This window comes from Ranitomeya variabilis, chromosome 1 (genome assembly GCF_051348905.1).
Source record: "Ranitomeya variabilis isolate aRanVar5 chromosome 1, aRanVar5.hap1, whole genome shotgun sequence".
Taxonomy (NCBI): domain Eukaryota; kingdom Metazoa; phylum Chordata; class Amphibia; order Anura; family Dendrobatidae; genus Ranitomeya; species Ranitomeya variabilis.
In genome coordinates, this window is record NC_135232.1 from 310,960,922 (window position 1) to 310,985,551 (window position 24,630).

General features: G+C 45.6%; 1 protein-coding gene across 2 annotated transcripts; it reads right to left on the reverse strand.

The window, feature by feature from the left end:
- Positions 1–563: 563 nt before the first annotated feature.
- On the reverse strand, positions 564–24,398 carry AP1B1 (adaptor related protein complex 1 subunit beta 1). 2 transcript variants are annotated; one of them, XM_077296912.1, is made up of 22 exons: positions 24,258–24,398; positions 20,612–20,673; positions 20,417–20,522; positions 17,891–18,026; positions 14,840–15,085; positions 14,407–14,597; positions 13,792–14,013; positions 13,584–13,704; positions 13,383–13,478; positions 12,053–12,168; positions 11,656–11,821; positions 11,434–11,532; positions 10,936–11,195; positions 9,196–9,400; positions 7,599–7,628; positions 6,946–7,080; positions 4,768–4,913; positions 4,551–4,680; positions 4,298–4,382; positions 3,473–3,559; positions 2,760–2,914; positions 564–1,015 (listed from the first exon to the last, which is right to left on the reverse strand). In XM_077296912.1, the coding sequence occupies exons 2-22, from the start codon at positions 20,646–20,648 to the stop codon at positions 941–943; spliced, it is 2,844 nt and encodes a 947-aa protein (XP_077153027.1). In that variant the 5' UTR covers positions 20,649–20,673; positions 24,258–24,398; the 3' UTR covers positions 564–940. The 2 variants fall into 2 exon arrangements, with proteins under 2 accessions (XP_077153027.1, XP_077153036.1); XM_077296921.1 differs by having other exon boundaries at positions 20,612–20,764; positions 24,258–24,395.
- Between the last annotated feature and the right edge of the window lie 232 nt (positions 24,399–24,630).

Consider the following 24,630-nt stretch of genomic DNA (forward strand, 5'->3'; position numbering starts at 1 on the left):
TTTTTTTTTATTATTAAACACGGCAGTCTAATCGTGTTTAAAAAGCACTTTATATAGTTATACCCTACCTGCTCATTTAGCGGTGTGCTTCACTGGGTTCAGTCACGGTTATCACCGCCCATGCAATTTGAATGATGTTCCTGGGGTTGCGCCGACATCACTCAAATACAATCCGTGAAGCTGCTCGTCATGGCGCATGTGCGGTTCCCCGATCGACACTGCAATTCTTGGAATATCATTCAAACTGCATGGATGGCGCCAACCGTGACTGAACCCAATGAAACACACCCCTATGACTAAATAAGCAGGTACAATATAGCTATATAAAGTGCTTTTTGCACATGACTAGGCGGCCGTTTTTAATAAAATAAACGTGTTAGTGATGCACATTACAACGCACTGAGGACAGTTTACATGCTACCAAGGACATGACAGGTTCCCTTTAATGTCAAAATTGGCTCTGTCACTAAGAGGTTAATCAATAGGTAATTTTTTAATAACTTCCATTCAAGGCCTCCAGTACATACATAGGAATGTCTCACGGGAGAATAAATCACAAATAGTGAGGCTCACACATATCAAAGTTTTTATTATATACATTTATATCCAAATTCTTTATTGTTTAAATTAACTGGATCCAGCAGAACCAATACAGCATCTACCGTAAAAAGGGGTAGGGTCTACCCACATGCTCACAGCAGAAGTAAACAGTTTAACCCCTGTGCAATCCACATGATAGCAAAGGGTTTAAAATGAAGGCAGAAATAGGAGCAACTTTGGGAGTAAGAGAATAAAATCAACACTATTCATTATTTGGTCCATGTTCATTTATCCCGATTAGAAAAGTAGCAGACTCATGCGCACAAGGCCTCTCTTCTCATAAGCCCAGCCTTCATACAGGAAGGATGGTGATCGTCATACAGCTGGTATAGAGGAAGGCTCAGTTCTTCAGCACTATTTCAAAGGCTTGGGAGATGAATGGTGATACTTCAGGCGCACGACACTTCAATGATAGCTGTTAAGAGAAAAATTAGACAATTAACTCTGTACAGTACTCAGAATCCAAATAACACCTCACCAAGTCAAGCATGATGGAAGATTTCACCTCTGAATGATGCAGAATTGGAAATGCAAGTTGTAACTAAAGCTTAATACTAGAATCATAACATAAGTAATGTTTCTACAAAGAAAAAAGGTTGTAGGCCACAACATATTAATGGACTATCCCTAGGATAGGTTATCAGTATCAGAATTGAAGTTTTTCTGTAATTCCGGCAGAGGCTTAACAGCAGATCAGTGTGGGTGACGCTTGACGGATCCCCACAGATCTGATATTGATGATCTAGCCGGGGGGGAAAAAAAAAAATCATCAATCTGTTGGGACTGGACGACCCCTATAAGACTAGGTTTACATTGTAGTTTTGTATGAGGTCTGCAATAAAAAAAAATTATCTCACCAACTACATTATATTTACATATGTAGAAGACCTTTGCTAAATAACGACATAGCATGTTGGTGGTTGCTTGTTTGCTTACTTTTACATGTAGCAATCATCAGCAGATTGTGAAAACATCTATTCATTCCCAGTTTCATTATTGTCGGCAGCACAGCTCAGTCTACACGTGGGAATATGTAGCCAATAATGATAGTAAAAGATGCCATGAAGCGACATAAGCATTTCCTTGTTTGACAACTGACATGTTTAAATAGCACAATGATGGTCTTTAATGGATGTCTGAATTCGGCTCAAATGGGGGGTGACCCAGGAACAAAGTATGTTTTAATTAATAGATCTTGGAATAATAATAATTTCCACAATTGGATGTGTTAAATAAATGTTCCTGTGCTGAGATAAACTTATAAATGTGCCCCTGCTATGTACGGTGTAATGGCCGTGTCTGATGGAGCAGGAACATGGTCTGATCATACCACAGCTCCTGGGCAGGGGAGGATGCAAAAGAGTATATAGACAGGACAGCAAGGGGCACAGCGGATTCTTTCTGTTAGGTAAAGCTTTTGCTGCCCCTTGCTGTCCTGTCTGTATACTACTTCCCTTCCTCCCCTGCCCAGGAGCTGTGCTATGATCAGACTATGTTCCTGCACGGTCAGACACGGCCGACCATTACACAGTACACAGCAGGGGCAGATTAATAAGATTATCTCAACACAGGAATATTTTGTTTAATTACATCCAATTGTGGCAATTATTATTCAAAGCTCTATTGATTAAAATGAACTTTGCAGGAAAACCCCTTTAAGGCTGTGTTCACATTTATACAGTTCTTTCCAACTTGTGCTTTATGAAGTCAGAGAAAATTGTACAGTTTTCACGGGAAACCATCTTAATGAATGAGAACCGATCCCTTCCAATTGTAAAGTGAATGCAGCTATCCTTTCCAAGCTTAGCACAGAACGGTCTTAGCCATATTTTTGGCTGCACTGATCGCTAAAAGGAATATATGGCAGGTTAATTGGTGTTTAGTCTATGCCTTACAGCGTGATGGGCGCATTCAGCGCCATGCTAACCATGTACAATAAGGGCTGACTAATAGAAAGTACTTACTGCCCTTATAGGAAGGGCGCTCCCATCCACACCCAGGGTAGGAATATTTTCGAAAACTTGAAATAAGGAGCCAGGAAACAGAACATATATATTTCACATAGAAGGGAGGCAGATGTAAGGCACTGACAACTTATCGGACCCTCTAAATCAATGTCAGAAGCAGACAGACACGGGACAGGTCTAGCAGGTACTTACTGCACAGCTGGGACTTCCAGGCTGCAGCCGCAGTTCTGCCAGCACCCAGATGCCATTTGTGAGCTTTATAGACTGGTACAACATGTCCTGACCGTCCACTGTACGCCGAGCCACTGTGTAGACATTGCTGGCCTGCAGCTTGGTGCTGACAACATCTGGGAAAATAACAGCTCAGCATTAGCTTACACGCAAGAAGACTAGAACCTAGGAGCAACGTTACCATGAATAAAGTATGAGCAGACAACAAAATGTCATCACTTAGGTAAAAGGGGATAACGGATCTCCAAAAACAGCCATGCTCCTCTTATTAGTCACCATTATTAGGACACGCTGGACAATCGCATGCACCAAGATGTAGAAGCACAAAAAGTGGGAAAGACTATGCTGTGATTATATCTGGTGCAGACACAGTAATGTACGACACGCAATCTCCCATCGCCAGCCCCATCTAATTGGCCTCCACAACGCCTGATCGTAACCAGGGACAGCCTCCCACCAGCACAGAAATGGTAGCGGAGGACAGAGGCAGGGGCACTGGGGAAGGGGCTTTTCCCCATACATCTGGATTTCGGCTGGTTCCTGAGAGGCTCTCCGGCAGCCATGTGCTACTAGACAGACATTGCGGCATACTTTTAGTAGTGCTAATAGGTACAACACAATGCAGCCTAGTATCTGTATAGTAGTCTGTGTGGCCATTCCCCTGGAAAACATACCTGGACTTGGAGGACAGTCTCTGATCTGGAACTGGGCCTCATTCTCATTGGGGATGTCCTTCCATGTGGCCAAAAACATCTGTCGCTCTGTTCAGAAAAGTAAACAGAATCTGAGTTTTTTGTCCTCTCCATGATAACACACAAGGAAGTCTTAAAAAGGTTGTCCATCTTTGGGGACCATAATTTTTTTTTCACTTAAAATGTATGTATTTAAGGCTAAAAGTCATTACAAATATTGCACCGGTTGGCTTTTACAGGCTTATTCAACTTTAATGTAGTCTGTGGTCATAAATCAGCTGAGGAGGGCAGAAAAAATAAAACTGTCTGAAAGCGCTCACTGACAGATTCTCAGTTAACCCATTCTGCAGCCAGCAATAGGCAGTGCAAAAAATGTGATGTAGAAAGCAAATGGGACAACATTTGTAATCATATTCAATTGCAAAAACAAGTCATAGTACTAAATACATGAAGAAAAATGGTCTCTAAGAGTGGACAACCCCTACTGGAGAACACTGCACAGCAACGATCCACGTGGTCACTGTCACTCGGCTTCAGTTTCAGGATAATATGGTTTGCTACATAGGTGTCTGTTTTTCCTACAAAATTATGTATTCATAGGTAGTGTCTCTAGATATAACAGACTGGGCACAGATTGTAAGTCAGTGTGATTAGTATGATTTATTTACGGGGCGACAAAACGGTCACATAAACTCGCACAGCAGAAAAGAATAAAAACAAGAACCACCTGACACAGAAATATTGCAGCTGGGCTTAGAAATCAAACATTAATTTTGGGGAAATTACTGGTGGACCCTGAACACTCACCCATCTTTCCATCTTCCACAAATAGAATGTGCACTGGATACACAACACTAAAGTAAAACACATCAATGTTGTTTTTTACTGCCACCTGCAGGAAAACAAAGAGTACTGCATCAAACCACAAAAACCATTACGCTAAACTTCATAAATATCGGATGTTGTGCTGATATCATGATCTTATTTCTAGACAGGTAGAATCCTACATACACAGATTAACATGCAACACTATGAGCAACAATCAAAGCAGGCGACATACCTGCAAGTTATTGAGAGGCTCCATTTTCATCACAGACCCAACTGTATTTAAAGGGAGAGAGACTTCTGTAGATTGGTTGGGGGCCAAGGGAGTGAGAATCTGGAGTGGAGCCGCAGGGGCCAGGCCAAAGCTGTCAAGTAAATTTAAAGGGAACGGTTTAGTCAAAACTAATAAAAACAGATTTGTCACAAATGCTTTACTCTGGCAAGCTCTATACCTGTTGCGATTGAACTGTATGGCAAAGTCACTCATGACCTGAAGGGCTCGATTGGTGAACTGCAAGTCCATGAACACTGCACCAGATCTTCTAGCAAAAGTGCCACTGATTTCCAGGCCCTTGCCTTTCATGGCATGTAACCATACCTGTCATAAGGAAGCAGAAGAGGGATCAAGAGCTACCCCGACTGCATGGGAGGGAAGCAGGTCATCTTAAAGGGATGGAAAACTAAAGTGCACATGATTTCTTTTAGGCGCCAGGGTGCCACTTCAGGACATGCTGCCAGCTTTTGTCCTAAAACTTCTTTTTTGGCATAATTTTGATTTTCAAAATGTTTGCCTTCCAAGCAGAAGCCACTTGAAGAATGGGAATGGTCACTTCTTGTAACCGCTCTGCATATTTGCAGTTAAAAGAAGCTAAAAAGACTGAACATGTGAGCAAGCTATTTACATTGTATTTCTTTTAATTCTTGAGCGCTTTTTCAGGTGGGTTCCAAAGTAGGCGAACTTGAAAAAAGAAATAGTGTGCACATACCCTTAAAGAAGCACCCCGATTAAAGTTTTTATCCTCTTAATATATTGCGATCATCAGATTCTATAGCACTGTGTACTTGCAATTGCTCATTTTGCCTTTCTACCCAGTAAATTTTTCTCTTTTCTCTACTCTATTTAGAAACAGGATGCGTCTTCTCCCTGTATAAATCATTCCCTTTTCAACTCCTCACCAAACTGCTCCTTCCTGCCAGGGACTTTTGCAGTGACTGGTGAGTCATGCAGGGAAATTGACCTCCTGTTTCTACATAGAGCCGTGAAGGAATCGGCTAGTCAGTTTGTCATAGACCTTAATGGGAAAACAGAACAATTAGCTGGGTAAAAGGCATAATGAGCAATTGTAAGTACACAGTGCTATATAATATGACTGCAATATATTAAGAGGATACAAATTTTGATGGAAGTGCTTCTTCAAGGATTTTGCAGTATGCTTAGGTAAGCACAGCGTGTATGTGTTTTGAAAAGGAAGGCATCATCAGAAAATTACCTATTGATTAAATCAGGTTTTTGCGCCAAATGTATATTTCAAAAAAAATGTTGGAATTTTTTTTCTCTACATACCACAATCTTTATTCAAAATAAAGATCTTGTAATTTTCTGGCCATTGGGGCTTTTTTATATTCTAACTTCCTGTTTCAGGAAACAAAATATGCACATCAGTAGCAATGGTCATACCGTGACCCTTATCTTTTCAGTGTATGGTCATTGCGAAGGGACGGGGAGGAAGGTCAGCTGTGACATCATCTATTGTGATCGGTGGATCCTATGTATTACCCATCACTGTAATCCTACTCTTAAATACGCTTGTAAACTCTTCCTGAAAGGACAAAGTACGAGTCTAAAAAACTACAGTGTCTAGAGTGAAAATTGCAAGATTAATGTATATTTTGTTTTATAAAGATCGAGGTACGAAAAACAAAAAAAAAAATTATATTGCCAAATTAAAAAAAAACAAAAAACATGTAACAAAGAAACCTGATTCAAGTAAGAGGTCATTTTCTGTTGATGGCTTCCCCTTTAAAGTGGTTTTCCATGAACAAAGTTTATTTCAATCAATAGATCTTGGAAGAAAAATAAACTCCACAATTGGATGTGTTTAAATTTATAAATATCCCTGTGCAGACATAATCTTATAAATCTGCCCCTGCTGTGTACTGTGTAATGGCCGTGTCTGACCGTGCAGGAACATGGTCTGATCACACCACAGCTCCTTGGTGGGGGGAAGGAAAAGAGTATACAGACAGGACAGCAGGGGATCACAGCTGATTCTCAACTAAGGGCAGAGATCCTTAGATCAGGAACAGAACAGACATTTATAGGACATTTCATAACTAAATTCTTATGAAAACATTACAGCACGTCCTGCATTGAACTACTGTACCCAATTTATTATATATTTTAGGAGTCGGAGTCACTCCATTTTATACCAACTACAACTATGACTCTGACACCACCAAAACAGACACCGACTGGCCCCACAGCCACGTGTTTAACATTGCAAAGTATAGGAGAATTTCAGTCTTTCTTTATCCATTCTGGAAAAACACTGATGACACTGGTAGCGTTTTTTCACGGACGTGTGAAGGAGGCCTAAGAGACAGTTGTATGTATAACAAATATCACTTACTGACTTTGGAGCCACATATGATCCAACAAGAGCACCTGTTCCACTGCCCAAATCAAAGATGTCACCGAGTCCTCCAGAGAGTGGAGGTCCAAGGGGGGCAGCAGCCACCGGAGGAGCCATGAACCCAGTAGGCAACTACAAGAGAGGCAGGATAGACATATACTATACAGGGGAACACTATATAAGCAATATGGTATTTCACAATTACTATGATCAAGCACAAGCAACGTGTTAATCATAGGACTCCATACATTGGGTTATATTTCTGATTAGAAGACAAATTATAAGATGTCAACCTTGGATTCAATCAGGGAAATAGGAGACATAATTGGTGCAAATTGATTTACAAGACCCAGTCCATCGGCTACGTCAGTAATATATGTGGCCGCTGGACTAGAGCCCAGAGAACTACCTCCTACCTGCGGAAATCTCTGGTTCTGCTTTTTATGACATAGCACCAGGTTAACTAATCAAAAAAAAGAGGCCATCATGTAAGACGCAGTTCTCAGGGCATATGTCCAGTAGCCATAGATTACTGATGGGGCTGATGGCCCAAGACCTGAAAATCGAACTGCCCAAAGTCTAGTCATAATCTAAGGATAAATGTTTGTTAAAAGAAGTGACTATCAATGGGAATAAGGAATTTCACTTACAGACAGATTTGGACCGGTGTCAGCACCCAGCTGTAAAGTAAAAAGAATATTTAAAACAAAATAGTTTCTTACAAATGTAAATGGTGTTTACAGAACTACTCTAGAGCCCCCAAGATGTGATGATGATGACTAGTCCCCGGTGTGAACGTGTCCCATGATTGGAATTCGAAGGGGTTCAAAACTACCCCAACAACCCATGCCGCACAGACGCACACTTCTACCTAGCATACCCCTTCTGAGTCTTCCACAATCTTTGAAGTTGGAGCAGATGAGAAGGGAGGCAGAGCACAGGCAACCAGAAACAGGCAGGGAGACACACAGAAAAGCCGAACAGCAGGCAGGAGCAGCCAAGGAAAGAACAATAACAGAAAGAGAAAAGAAAAATGATAGAAAGAATCAGCCCGATACACTATGGAGGAATGAGGAATTATTTCCAAAGCAAATGAAAGAGGTTTAAAGGGACTTCAGGCAATATTTGGGCAAAACTTCAGAAGACGATGTTTTGTGTCACAATGGAGTCCCTGAGCTCCAATACTTTGTGATTTAGTCCATGGATACACTTCCATATAAAGGGGTTGTCCGGTGTAGCACACTTCCGCATCGGGAGGCGTGTGGTGCTGATGACGCAGGTACCATGCAACTGTCCTATTCATTAAAATATCTGAATAGAAACCATAGGTGGGTCGTCTGAGCTGCTGATGGAGATCTGAAAGAATGGTCCAGGAGATAGAAGTAGAATGGTTACGTATGGCATTATATCGTGATGAAGTGTGGAACGCATTGATAATAAAACCGCATCACGTCTACTTTGTATCCTGGACCATTTTCCCGGATCTCCATCAGCAGCACAGACGGCCCACCTATTGTTTCTCCTCTAGCGTTTCAATGCCTTTTAGCCGGTGGGACGGCAGCAGCTGACTAATTTCGGCTTGATACTTGTACGATGCACAACTTTACCAGACGAGCGATTCTCTGCACCTTATTGTTCTTTATCATCGGATTACGCCTTGCGCTTTTTGTGCCTCAGTTTTATCCTACATTTATTAAAATATATCTTCTCTTCATATCAAAAATTCACGCGCTACAAATGCAACTTTATCAGCGCCACACACATCACGATGCGGGAATGAGCAGCGCTTGGCAAACCCTTTAACAGTGGAGGGCCTGAAGCGAAGGTAAAGATGAGGGCATGGAGACAATATGGCAAACATTGAGCACATTCTATGCTATGCCCTGGGTATATATTATTGACATAGAAGTGAATAGTCACTTCTTAAAGGGACTGTCAGCGCAGAATGACTGTTCAAACCAAGCACCGCTGCTTCACGGCACGGCCAATCATTTATATACACTCGCCCACCTGCTTGGTTTCTATCTATCTCAACCCTTCTCTGGCCCTATGAAGCCAATGCTGTCAATCAAATAAGGGGCAGGTGGACATTCAGGAAAAACAAGTAGGTGGAAAGTGTATATAAATGATTGGCTCCGCCGTGAAGCACCGAGCGGTGGGACTTAGTTTGAACAGTCGTTCTGTGCTGACATATGCCCATTCCTGTATTTTAGAAGGTAAATAGAGGGGCTGACTATTATTACATACCAACGTGTCCAATCCTCCACTCAGGAGATCCACTCCACCCAACGGCACAGAACTAGTAGTCAGGGGAGGTCCACTGACGGGTGGTGCTAGATCAAGGTTTAGGAGGTCACCCAACAGATCGCCCTGAGATGGGATGACTGACGGGTGCGTTTCTGCTTGGGCTTGCACTGTGGTAGCTGCATCTGGACTCTCTGCACTCTCACTGCTGTGGACAAAAGGCAGGTTAATTAGCAAAGGTCTGTCTGTAATTTAACCCTACCTCCTTCACATGGGATCTCATGTCTGGTTTTTATGTAGTGACAAAGAAAAGATGCTTTTATTTTGGCAAATGAAAAGCAGTTCAGATTTCCATACATGTGCATAGGGCCATTGTCTAAGACTAAGTAGATCAATTGGCACACTAGTATGAGCTACCACATAAATCAGTCAGATACAATGCTGACCAGAATGGGATATTCTGACACCTCATGGCTATAAACCACTTCCCCAAGCAGCCAACTTTTATTTTTGCATTTTCGTTTTTTTCTTCCCTTCTTTCAAGAGCCATCACTTTTTTCTTTTTCTGTCCACATAGTCAGAAAAAGGGCTCATTTTTGGTGGGACGAGTTGTAGTTTTGAACAGCACCATTCATTGTACTAAAAAACAAGGAAAACTCCAACGAGATGGCAAAAAAACGAAAGGAATTTCTGACAATGTTTTTTGGCTTATATTATTTATATAACATAATTCTTCTTCAAGGTTAGTATGATTACGGCGTGTCAAGCCGGTCCAGGTTTTTTTTTTTTTTTTTACTTATCTTAGGGTTTTTTTTATTACCACCATTTTGAGAGATACATTTTGATTGTGGCGACCAAGAACTCCGTAATTCTGTTAATTTTTTTTTATTTCTCGAGTGTTTGCCAATTGGGTTAAATAGTTTCATAATTGTTAGATTGTGATCCTCTGATCATTTATACTATGTACTGTAATAGAACTTTATTCAAGTATATAGTAAAAATCACAGTCTCCTATGATGACCAGCAAAAGTTGGGTTTCAATGGAGCACTGTAATGGGAGGCTTGGGGGTTTTCAGCAGATTCCTACTGCCTTAGGAACCCATTGACACTCCACGATCGTGCTGGGGTTGGTCCATTGAGAGCGTGGAACAGCGCCCCTCCACACACTATAATGGCAGTGGCAGTTAAACAGTTAACAGCAATGGACAGAGCCCAAGTTACACTCGCTGCTGTTAGATTTTGGCTAAATAACAGCCATTAGAGATGAGCAAATGGACTTGCAGGACTCCCGTCCAGTGTCCAACGTCAGTGGGTTACCTGGTGGTTAGACTGGAGGCCCACCAATCTTTTACCTTTGGCTGTGCACTGCACAGCTTTTGGTTAGCCATGGCTGGCATTACATCATCTGTGTGTGATGTCAAACGTGATGTTGCGACAGCTCTGACACCTCAAAATGCGTAGGGGACACAGGAAGGTAAGAGTTTCAGAGGCCTCCTGTCTAGCTGCCAGGTACCACTGACCTGGACCAGAGTCCTGCAAATTAATCTGCTTATCTCTAACAGCCATCCATTTCCTGGGAATGGGGTGGACTCAGCACACCATACACCTGCTCCCGACTTGTGCCACACATGTAAGGCTGATCAGAAAAGGGGTTAAAATAAAATGAGACACACTTTTGGAAACCAATCTCTCAATGATACACGAAAACCCATAAAAATAACCTGCCATTAATTTAATACTCACGAGCCAGCTCGAGGTGGTAATCTCTTGGGAACAACTCCTCGACTTCCTTCTACAAAAGCATTTGGAGGCTTGTGGTAAACAGATGCCAGCGTGCCAATGTAACAGATAAGTTCCTCCAGCAAAGTGGGCTCAATGAGGTCAGTTTCTTCTGAGATCAAAGGTTTTTCTGCCAGGACCACTTCTTTGGCAGCAACAGGATCAGTAGAGAGCAGTCGCCAGTATATGTAGCCACGATCTCGGAGATCTGGGTTATCCGAGTCCTATGAGTAACATGCAGTAGTAAATAGTTGTGGTCTACAACAAAGTTCCCAATTCTCCATATCCCCACATGCATATAATAATAATAATGATAATAATAATAATAATAATAATAATAATAATAATAATAATAATAATAATAATTATTATTATTATTATTATTATTAAAAACCAATATGAAAAGGTAGCCTATAGGTCTTATACAACACTGGTCAGTGCATTGTAACCATTGGCATTCACCTGCGTTGCCAAGCTTAGTACTTGCTGTACCAGCTCCTGTGTCTCTGTTGGCTTCTTCAGAAACAGCTTCACAATGGCAGTAAGAAGTTGTAGTTGCACCTAAGATAAAAAGAAATAATAAAGAGCAATATAGAACCATTAGCGGTGTTTCACAGAATCTGTAGGAAGTCAGTTCGACTCCAGTCCAGGCAAGCTGGACTGACACAGTGCAAACAGACCTACCTGTGTGCTCTCATCATGGAATCCCTCTAAGAAACTTTCCAGCAGCTCATCCGCATTGTCAATGCGCTCAGCATACTCTCCTACTATCCAAATCATGGCCGCCCGTGCCTCTGGTTCATCAAGAGAGTCCAGGTTCTCACATAGTGTGGAGATGACACTCTCATATCTGATAAAAGATTAGTGACTATCAAACTTTGCATTGGTTTTTGCTGCCATGTTGTGACATGCTAGGAAATGATCAGGTACACCTAAAAGGACCGATCTTCTGACAATCCTAACCACAGTTGTGTCCAAGTCATTACTCATCACCAATAACACTATAGATCCTATATATGATAATGAACACGCACATCACCTGACCATCTGACTATAGGTTACAACGCACAATGACACCTACTTGTTTGGGTACTTTCTGAAAATGTCCTTTATCACCACAATGGCTTCTTGGACCACATAATTCACCTTGGTCTGAATGAGATCCAGGAGTGTGCTCACACAGCGCTCTGCAGATTGCTAAAGGAAATCACAATTTAGAATCCATTATTGACTTCACGATACTTTAAAGGGGTTTTCTAGCCAGAAGCATTTATCACCTATTTCCTTCCAAGCCAAAGACTTTGACCGCTCTATTTGGCCTTCTCCTACCCATGGGGAGAACATGTAACTGGGGTCCCCTCTTTTGATGACTGGTAAAAGTCAAAATAGTCATCTTTCCGAAATGCGCGTCCAGGCGGACGCGCAGGTACTCTGCAGCCCCTGTATATATTGGTATCTATCCAAGGCAAAATACAGTTTCATACTCTTTTTTGACAATAGTGAGCTGTGTTTATATATGGACCTTGTAAATATAAGTAAACTGACTGAACAGCAATCTAGTCTGAACTGGTGCATAACCAAAAAAGTCTTACATAGCAAATAGATCAATGGCTGCACTCAACTGTACTAAAGCAAGGAAATGTGCGATACATGAAATGTGAATAGCATAATGGCTTGTGAAATCTATGAAGAAACTCAGGAGATGCTTAGCACAAGATTTGGCCAAAAAATGTGAGCCCCTCCACCAAACGTCAAGGTAATCTCAGATCGGATGGGTAACTATCCTGTCTGCCTAGTGTGAACACTTACCTATGGCTAATAACATGGTAAAGCCTGCATTTATAGGAAGGTCAGAACCAACTGTGTTTGGATGTAATTAAAATCACAGCACGGTGAAGGGCGAGGCGTTCAAGCCAGAAAAATAATACATAGTAAATATAAGAAAACTGACCGAACAGCAATATAGTTTGAACTGGTGGATAACCAAAAAAGTCTTACATAGCAAATAGATCAATGGCTGCACTCAACTGTACATATGTGTGTATATATGGACCTTGATACCAAACCACTTGGCGGTAACTACAGGGTCCAGCTATAGCAGTGTATAATATACATGAATATTACCCAGACTTCTTGAGTTGATTGCTATAAATTTTTATATTTTGCTCCTACCTTATGCTTTTCCTGCACACTTGTTTCACATGCACGTATGTTTCCTGATTCCCCTCCCTGTATTTTATTACCTAATAAAATTATTTGTGATATACTCTTTACTATTAATGAACTCCCGATCATCGTTTTTTCCTTAATAATATAGTGCTTCGTAGCTAAGGAGATAGGTAATAAATACATATGCCTGGAATATCCCTTTAAGCTGGCCAAAGTGTACATTTCAAGAAATCATTTCATACCTCCACTTTAATAGCGCAGCGTCCAATTGCTCTAACAGCCTTCCGTACAAAATCTACGTCCACCTCTGTGGCATATTCCTTCAGTTCAGCCAGAACCTAATTGTTTTTTAAAGAAATGATATTGAAGTACAGATATCCTAACTGGAAAGGTTTCAGCCCCCCGATAAAATTTGTACACCCCTAAATAATACCGCCACCAACCTGGGCAATATTGGCAGGTGATGCCAGTCTGATCATGATGTCAAGCTTTTCAAGTTTAACATAGATTGGGTCATTGTATTTCACAAAGAAAACTTTCATCTCATGCTTCAAGATCTCTGGCCTGGAAGAAAAGGCACGAAGAATAAGTGACAGTGACCGGGGAACACAGCATTGGTCAGGCTGGTCAGTTTGGACATGAAAATCTTACCGCTTCTGCACGATTAAATTGATATTGCGCAGTGCCACATACTGCAATTCAGGCTCAGCAGAGAGCAAAGTGACAAGAGGGGGTGCCAGCTTCTTTAACAGTGTCCCATAGTAGTCCAAATCTTTTGATAGCAGTTCCATAAGTTTCATGAGGACCTTGACCGCAGAAAGGACCACAGCTGAATTGGCATGTGAAAGACGTGGTGTAACACGCTCACATACACTGTGGAGAGGACAAGGGCATCAAATATAGTATAAAACAAAAAAAAAATGCATGAACAGTTTCTATATTAAAGGATTTTGCCAGGACAAAATGACTGTACAAACCACCAAGCACAGGAGTTGGGTGAACCATCGGTATGGCTGATCAGGTCAGTACATCTACCCACCTGATAGTTTTCCATCTATCTCTGCGGCGATATGTCCAAATCATGTAGGCTTAAAGGCAGAGCTTTGGAGGTGGAGTCATGGAGTCAGAGCCCATTTTGGTGGAGTCAGAGTCATGGAAATTGAGAAGTCAGAGGTTTGGCTTATCGACTCCGCAGCCCTGCCTAAAGGTGAACTGAAGTGCTGGGTTTGAACAGTCATTTTATGCCAAGATGTACTTTCAACTTACCTTTGAGCTTCCCGGTCATCTTTGGGAATATAGTTGGCCAAACAGTCCAGGATGAAGATCTGACCCCATTCTGTACACTCATTAAGAGCAGTAAGCAACTTATTGATTGACTGTGGGTTCAAGTCCAGGAGGTTACTATTCGGGTGGGACTCAGCAATCTCCGATAGAGCTGCTACTGCGTTAGCCACAACCTAGAAGGAGAAGGTAGGATGTACAATCAGGTATAATACTCGTCAGCCAACAAGGTCCAAACAGTAGCCATGATTTGTGTTTTTAGCCATTTTCAGTGACGAATAGTAACTTTGACTATTACAGCAGACACATGGTGGTAACTGCTTTAGGCAGGGTCTGACAGCTGGCTGGTCCACTTGCAGGACCTTTAATGATGCCCCTCATCTTCACCAACAAATTGCCATAAGGGCAGTTTCCTTACCATTGGATTAGAGTCGGAAATGAGATCTTTCAACGTATCAAGAAAGCCCTGATCTTCCACTAGCTGAGCGTTAATGTCATGCAGCTTGGCGACACACACGGCTGCCGTCTTGCGCACATATGGGTCCTCATCCTTCAGGCATTTGCGCAATGGCTCGCAGAGATACTCGGTGATTTTGTCCACGCGGATACAGCCCATGGTGCGCACTGCCAGTGCACGGATCAGGGGGTTTGGGTCTTCACAGTCCTGAACAAAAGAGGACAAGTCAAAAAATAAGTACGTAAGACATGAATAGAAGATACAAAACTACATTTAATAGCTGGCATAAAATGATTGATTAAAGAGCGCCTGGCTAGGGTTTATTATTTCATATAATAAATGAATGAAGGTGGCAGCAGCACATAGTAATAAGCTATATGAAGTGCTTGGAGTAAATGATCAGGTTGTGGCTGCCTTCCCACAAGTGTAATATAACCTCCGTGATATCGGAGACATCCATCTGCTGAAAGACGACCCGCGTTATCAGTATGTCAGGGTGGGTGCAATATGGTGCCAAGATATAAAGTCTGCAGGGAACGTTTTCTATTGATTAGCTTTATATGCAGCAAAAAGATAGCCGACATGTAGCAGAGGACAGCATTTGCCAAGGCAAGCTGGCATGTTACATGGCAGCTGGGAAACGGCATACAATTCCACATATAAAACTACTTGGTAGTGCTCCCATCATGCATTTCCTGATCTTAAAGGGGTTACCAGGATTTGATAAAAGTTGGCAATATGCAGGCGATGCTTCAAAATAATAACATATGTAATAACCCACCAGCTAGTTCCCCTGCCGCTCCCACTAGCTTTTGTGGACGACGTCTACAGCCAATCACTGGCCCCAGCAGTCATGTATCGGCCATGCTACTCACCTCTGAGGCCATGCACTTACATGTGATCAGAATGTCACCAATTCCGGACAATTCACGGGAGAATACATTTTTAGATATTATTTTAAAGAAGTCCTCTGAAAGTTTTTTCTTCAGTAAATCTGTGTATATGTGCATGTAGTGTTAGTGTATCAATATATTCACCTAGCCCCACCTTGGGGGTCTCACAGCACTAACCACCCAAAAGAGAGCTTTCAATATATCACTGAAAACATATATATGAAATGCAGTGATCAACCATGGTGTAAAAAAACTATGTTAGGCTAAAGAACAAATCAGGATACTGAAATATGGCGAGTTATTTTTTTTTTTAAAGGGGTTGTCCGGTTAGAAGATGTTGATGAACTAACAGCCCCCACTTTTCAGCTGTCATAAGCTTAGGCCACAGCCAAGGTAAACACATTGAATGAAGCTGCAGTGCGCAGATCCATTCCATGTGTAGTGCTCGCTGCTGGGTACTGCAGAACAGCTCATTTGATAAGGAGTAGTGATGAGGGTATGTGCTCGGATGAGGTGTTATATGAGCATGGTCGGGTGCTAACCGAATGTCTTCAGCGTGATCGAGAAAGGAAGTTTGAGTCTCCATGGCTGCATGTCTCGTGACTGTTCAACAGCCGCAACACATACAGTGATTGCCTGTTTGTTATGCAGTCCATTCGTGTGTTGCGCTGTCTAACAGCCACAAGACATGCAGCCTCGGGGACTCAAACATAGTATTTGGGCACGCCGAAGACATTCAGTTAGCATGTGAGCATGCTCAGATAACACCTTATCGGAGCATGTTCGCTCATCACTAATTAGGAGCTGCACCAAGCCGCAGCCATTACATACTGAATGAATGGAGCCGCGTAGGGCAGCTTAGTTATATGTGCTTACACTATATAACAGCTGGTTGGCGATGTAGGTGTTGGACCCTCGTCGATCTTCTAAAGGTACCTTCACACTGAGCGACTTTGCAGCGAGAACGACAGCGATCCGTGACGTTGCAGCGTCCTGGATAGCGATCTCGTTGTCTTTGACACGCAGCAGCGATCTGGATCCTGCTGTGATATCGCTGGTCGGAGCTAGAAGTCCAGAACTTTATTTGGTCGTCAGATCGGCGTGTATCGTTGTGTTTGACAGCAAAAGCAACGATGCCAGCAATGTTTTACAATGGTAACCAGGGTAAATATCGGGTTACTAAGCACAGGGCCGCGCTTAGTAACCCGATATTTACCCTGGTTACCATTGTAAAAGTAAAAAGAAAACAAAAAACAGTACATACTCACCTTCTGATGTCTGTCACGTCCCCCGGCGTCCACAGGTTACGCGCTGCTGCTCAGAGCTTCCTGCACTGAATGTGTCAGCGTGGCCAGAAAGCAGAGCACAGCGGTGACATCACCGCTGTGCTCTGCTTTACTGCCGGCGCTGACACATTCAGTGAGTGCAGGAAGCTCTGAGCAGCAGCGCGTAACCTGTGGACGCCGGGGGACGTGACAGACATCAGAAGGCGAGTATGTACTGTTTTTTTTTTTACTTTTACAATGGTAACCAGGGTAAATATCGGGTTACTAAGCACGGCCCTGCACTTAGTAACCCGATGTTTACCCTGGTTACACGGGTGCTGCAGGGGGACTTCGGCATCGTTGAAGACAGTTTCAACGATGCCGAAGTCGTTCCCCTGATCGTTGGTCGCTGGAGAGAGCTGTTTGTGTGACAGCTCCCCAGCGACCTAAACAGCGACGCTGCAGCGATCGGCTCGTTGTCTATATCGCTGCAGCGTCACTGAGTGTGACGGTACCTTAAGGAAGACCTATTTTGACGATAAGTTATCAAAACCTTCTAACTGGACAATCCCTTTAACAAACAATAAGACATTGGGGAATTTTCATTCATCACAGTACAGTGACAGGTCTAGCTTAAGTGGGAACAAATATGGTTGTGGGCTTGGATGGGCTAGTAGGCCGGGGGTAGAGGCCCAAAGTCTTCAGCGGGCATTACATCCTGCTCCAATGGAAGCAATACCTTTATATTATTTATCATATTGTATCAATCATAATGTATCCGTCCCATCAAACAAAGCGATGAATGGCGGTAATGTGAATTATGACAGGAGCTGCATCTTCATTTCATCACTCACTTTAACAAAGGTGTTTACAGCCATGATGGCCATGTCTGGCTGGCTTTTGGCGTAGTTCATCAGGTATAAGTACACCAGCTTCTTCAGCTCCAGGTTATCAGTCTGCATGCAGTTCACCACATCCGGAAACAGGGCACTGTCACAAAACGGAGAGCGTTAGGGACATGGTGATCAAGATGACAATTTTAGCATTTTGTTTTTTTCTCTTTAGGGTGCTTAACAAAAGGGGTTAATTAATTCCATATTTTGATAGCCGTTTACGGACGAAGTGATAGTAAATATGCTTTATTTTTAACAAGGGTAGAAAAGAGAAGAGATATTTTTTAAAGCTTTTTCTTAATAGACTTAAACAAGCGATATTACATAGTGCAATACAACAGTATACAGTGAAAATTTCGGGTCTCCTCTGGGCTCAGCCTGTGGATTAGCTTCATAGGAGCACCAAGATGGCAGCGACGAGGGCCTACACAGCAGGTCCCTGGCTGACCATGGTAACCGATCGCGTTGCAGAGGGGGGGGGGGGGTTGGGATTTGATACGTGCGTTCCATTTAAATGCTGGTGTCAGGGACTGAGACAAGTGCTGGATAGGCATTATTACCGGCATAAGCCGTGTTTAGAGGGAGCTAAGCTCTTGAGCCCCCTCCTCACAAGCGGATAACCTCCCAGGATATTATTTTACGTTGTACTGTGGGAAGGGGTTAATAACCCTACAAACGCTACAAAAACAAAAGAGGAAACAAAAAGAAAGAAAAACACCTGAAGGAGCAAAATATGAGGTTTGCAGATCACGAGGATTTTCCAAAAGAGCTGAACTGGCACAATATGATGACTGATAACTTCCCTGCGTTAATAAAAGCCAGGTCAGCTAGTCAGTAAGTGACAGCCGGCCAACTTCCCTAGAATCACTAACACCGCCAACCATCGCCAGTAACAGCGCAATGTGACAACCTGCCCCCAACCATCGCCAGAACCAGCGCAATATGACAACCTGCTCCCCAACCATCGCCAGTAACAATGCAAGGTGACAACCTGTCCCCCAACCATCGCCAGGAGCAGTGCAATGTGACAACCTGCCCCCCAAGCATCGCCAGTAACAGCGCAATGTGACAACCTGCCCCCCAACCATCGCCAGGAGCAGTGCAATGTGACAACCTGCCCCCCAACCATCGCCAGTAACAGCGCAATGTGACAACCTGCCCCCCAACCATCGCCAGTAACAGCGCAATGTGACAACCTGCCCCCCAACCATCACCAGGAACGGCACAATGTGATAACCTGCCCCCCAACCATCGCCAGCAGCGGCGCAATGTGACAACCTGCCCCCCAACCATCGCCAGGAGCGGCGCAATGTCACAACCTGCCCCCCAACCATCGCCACTAACAATGCAAGGTGACAACCTGCCCTCCAACCATCGCCAGTAACAGCACAATGTAACAACCTGCCCCCAACCATCGCCAGTAACAGCGCAAGGTGACAACCTGCCCCAACCATTGCCAGTAACAGCGCAATGTGACAACCTGCCCCCCAACCATCGCCAGGAGCAGTGCAATGTGACAACGCCAGGAGCAGTACAATGTGACAACCTGCCCCCCAACCATCGCCAGGAGCAGTGCAATGTGACAACCTGCCCCCCAACCATCGCCAGGAGCAGTGCAATGTGACAACGCCAGGAGCAGCGCAATGTGACAGCCTGCCCCCCAACCATCGCCAGGAGCAGCGCAATGTGACAGCCTGCCCCCCAACCATCGCCAGGAGCAGCGCAATGTGACAGCCTGCCCCCCAACCATCGCCAGGAGCAGCGCAATGTGACAGCCTGCCCCCCAACCATCGCCAGGAGCAGCGCAATGTGACAGCCTGCCCCCCAACCATCGCCAGTAACAGCGCAATGCGACAACCTGCCCCCAACCATCGCCAGTAACAGCGCAATGTGACAACCTGCCCCCCAACCATCGCCAGTTAACAGCGCAATGTGACAACCTGCCCCCCAACCATCGCCAGTAACAGCGCAATGTGACAACCTGCCCCCCAACCATCGCCAGTAACAGCGCAATGTGACAACCTGCCTCCCAACCATCGCCAGGAGTAGTGCAATGTGACAACCTGCCCCCCAACCATCGCCAGTAACAGCGCAATGTGACAACCTGCCCCCCAACCATCACCAGGAGCGGCGCAATGTGACAACTTGCCCCCCAACCATCGCCAATAACAGCGCAATGTTACAACCTGCCCCCAACAATCGCCAGTAACAGCGCAATGTGACAACCTGCCCCCCAACCATCGCCAGTAACAGCGCAATGTGACAACCTGCCCCCCAGCCATCACCAGGAGCGGCGCAATGTGACAACCTGCCCCCCAACCATCGCCAGTAACAGCGCAATGTGACAACATGCGACCAACCATCGCCAGTAACAGCGCAATGTAACAACCTGCACCCCAACCATCGCCAGGAGCAGTGCAATGTGACAACCTGCCCCCCAACCATCACCAGGAGCAGCGCAATGTGACAACCTGCCCCCCCGCTCACCTAACATCCTTCCCCACGGTCATGGAGGCTATGACTTTCTTCACAGCTTCCTTCTTCTTCTCCTTCTTATCGCTGTTCAGCTCTGCTTTTAGCTCAAAGATCTCACCTGTAGGTGCGAGATGTAAGAATAGCTCTAGCACCGGTGTCTTACAAGGCCGCGGGTAGCAAGAGGCCCCCCACATCTCCACGGCTTACCTTTCTTGGTGGTGGTGAAATACTTGGAGTCCGTCATATTTGCACAGGGATTTCGCTCTTAGCTGTAAGGAGAAGACACAGCAGGTCGGAGAGTGAGGAAGGACTATTTCCACAGTGTTATCAGCAGGAAGGAACGAGGCTGAGCCGCCCCCTCTGACAGGAAAGGAAACAAGGAGCAGGTCAGAGGGGAGGACGGAGGCAACACCAAATCTGGGACTGGAAATCCCGGCAGGACAGAAACATGGGATAATTGGCTTCCTATGATAGTAGTCTAATTACATGTATGTCCGACTGACGGAAATTAGATTGTGAGCCCACTGGGGACACGGACAATGCGATTACCGAGCCGCCAAATAGATGACACTAATCTTTATCCTTCTGGAACCATAATGAAATTCCAATTAACAGGTAGCAGTAATAAAGTAAGGACTTCTCAGCTCCCTACATAGCGGAGTGAAGGGGTAGAGCTGGTCCTACATACACCCCGCACATGTGACACCGCTACGTCATGTTGGGGGGAGTCTCGTTCTACTGTGTAACCTGGCATAGATTAGACGTGTGTGCCCCACTACTAACAGGGCATGCTATATGGCGGAATACCGCGTAGTGATAACACTATACAGATGGCAAACAATCCCCTTTATATATAGGTAAGGTGGCTAAAGCAATGAAAACCACAGTAGTGCCAGTCATGTGCCCCCCGAACAGCGATACCACCTGTAACAATCCATAGCCTCCACGTATCACAGGCAATAGGGACATGCATCTTCCTTGCCTGCTGCACTGGATGATGGCCATCAGGGGGCGCAGTACATGCCCTACCTGCTGCCATACTCCGGGGCACACAGACAATGAGATCCCAGATATTCAGTGCTGTAGGGATTGAGCATATCACTCACCCTGGTATACGCTTAAGAGGCCATTACACCAAAATGTTGACGAGTGGCCAGACCTGTCCTACAGGTTTTCCTCCCAGTTGCAGCATTGTAGAGTCTCGTCACACAGGACACCATTCTCGGTGGCACGGCACATTAAATGGAAACTTGGTACATTTATTAATACGTGATAGCCATCAATATATAAACAGCCAGGTCATGTAACCATAAGAGAGGATTTTTAAGCGTAAAACATTCTTATCGTAGCGGCCATAGAAATCAGCCCCAGTGCCCGAGATTCATGAAGTTGGTGCAAAGTCAGAAATTGACTTTTTTCATGTCTTCAGGTGTTTTTGCAAGTGTTGGTGGCAAAGTCGAATGCTGGCGCCAGAAGTGGTAAAAATTGAGTCGAAATGCTGACGTACTGGAAAAAGAAAAGCTGGGGGACAGGAGTGAAATTGTGCCAAATTTTGTGACTTTTTAACAAGCCGCAATTGTTGAATTAGGTATAAACATCTGGAATTGCTAGATTCCGCTCACAATGCAGAAAAAAAAAAAGAAACAGGAGAACATATAAAAATAGACTTAAAAACAGGTGCAAGTACAATAAGGAATTGGGGCAAACAAAAAAAGCAAAAAATTAGACAAAAAACAGGCGCAAAGGCAACGATGACTTGGGGAAAAAGAGATTTTAAAGGGAACCCGGCAGCTGATTTGTGTTGCCTGATCCACCAGCCGCACGTGTCAGTCACTGGCTGTACGATCACCGCCAGCTATGTCTGATGCTGAAAAGAGAAACACTTGGGTTTAATAGCTGCCGGGACCCAACTACAAGGAAGACTAGTGGGACAGGGGGTCCCCGGTGGCTTCATCCTTCCCACCCTGCTGCAGTGACAGGGGCCTGTCCGACTCATCTCCCGTGCGGCTCGGTCCCTGACAAATATTAAACTGCTCAGAGTTAAACACATATGGCTGAGATCGTACAGCCATGGCCTGATAGTCGCTGCTCGGGCAGCATACATCAGCCTCTTACAGGGTTATTCTCATCAGCGTATTTCACAGCGGAGACGGGAAGAACTGCTCCTAGTCCGACCACTGGGACCAACACTGGCAGAGCAGGGCACAAGTGTGCCCACCCTACCGCTGTTCCATCCACTCCCTATGGGGCTGCTGGACTTTTCTGACTGCCCCATAGAGAATGAATAGAGCAGCAGCGGGGAGTCCAATATGCTACTACAATCAATGGTATCATTGTGTTGGCACTGTGACAGCCCCCCACTGACACATGACGGGGTCTGCCGGTGTGTTGGCACTGTGACAGCCCCCCACTGACACATGACAGGGTCCGCCGATGTGTTGGGCACTGTGACAGCCCCCCACTGACACATGACAGGGTCCGCCGATGTGTTGGCACTGTGACAGCCCCCCACTGACACATGACGGGGTCCGCCGATGTGTTGGGCACTGTGACAGCCCCCCACTGACACATGACAGGGTCCGCCGATGTGTTGGCACTGTGACAGCCCCCCACTGACACATGACAGGGTCCGCCGATGTGTTGGCACTGTGACAGCCCCCCACTGACACATGACAGGGTCCGCCGATGTGTTGGCACTGTGACAGCCCCCTACTGACACATGACAGGGTCCGCTGATGTGTTGGGCACTGTGACAGCCCCCTACTGACACATGACAGGGTCCGCCGATGTGTTGGCACTGTGACAGCCCCCTACTGACACATGACAGGGTCCGCTGATGTGTTGGCACTGTGACAGCCCCCCACTGACACATGACGGGGTCCGCCGATGTGTTGGCACTGTGACAGCCCCCCACTGACACATGACAGGGTCCGCCGATGTGTTGGCACTGACAGCCCCCCCACTGACACATGACGGGGTCCGCCGATGTGTTGGCACTGTGACAGCCCCCTATTGACACATGACAGGGTCCGCCGATGTGTTGGCACTGTGACAGCCCCCCACTGACACATGACAGGGTCCGCCGATGTGTTGGCACTGTGACAGCCCCCTACTGACACATGACAGGGTCCGCCGATGTGTTGGCACTGTGACAGCCCCCCACTGACACATGACAGGGTCCGCCGATGTGTTGGCACTGTGACAGCCCCCTACTGACACATGACAGGGTCCGCTGATGTGTTGGCACTGTGACAGCCCCCCACTGACACATGACGGGGTCCGCCGATGTGTTGGGCACTGTGACAGCCCCCTACTGACACATGACAGGGTCCGCTGATGTGTTGGCACTGTGACAGCCCCCCACTGACACATGACAGGGTCCGCCGATGTGTTGGCACTGTGACAGCCCCCCACTGACACATGACGGGGTCCGCCGGTGTGTTGGCACTGTGACAGCCCCCCACTGACACATGACAGGGTCCGCCGATGTGACAGCCCCCCACTGACACATGACAGGGTCCGCCGATGTGTTGGCACTGTGACAGATGCTGCATAACATCTATTCCCATCTGTGAGGGTAACACATGACAGAGGGTATACAGATGGCCGCCAAGAGTCTCCCAGCACACAGCTGGTCTGTGACCATTCTGCACTACAACTCCCAGCATGTCCGGTGCCTGCCAGCTGTCACAGTGTCACGGACGGATCCCCGGGAATGAATGGTGACCGGCAGCGGAGCCCTCCCCGCCCCTGACTGAGCTGTCACTACCCTCTCCCCGGCAGATCTGACCTCACACCCGTCAGTCACCGGCTGCCCGCCCGCACTACGTCCGCGGATGGCGGAGAGTCTGACCTGTGTGAAGGACGCGGTGACCGGTCCTGGGCTGCGGGCTGCAGATGTCAGGCGTTTGCGGATCTTCCTCCTCCTCCCGGCAGATTAACGTAAAGATGGCCGTCCCCTGATCCCGGAAGTGACGACAGGAGGGACATCCGGTATCCACGTCTAAGAGCTGCAGTTCCCATGGAAACCTGGAAACAGAGGAGTGATGAAGGGTCGCGTGTAGAGCGGGGTTGTTTCTGTGAGAGCCCCCCTATAGCAACTCCCATGTGGGCAGCTCAGCGGTGAGGCGACGAGAATGGAGGAGACCACGGGAGCTGCCCAGAGACCCGCCATCTCCTCACTGCAGAGCCGGCTGGGGGGTCCGGCACTGAGGGCGGCCGCGCTC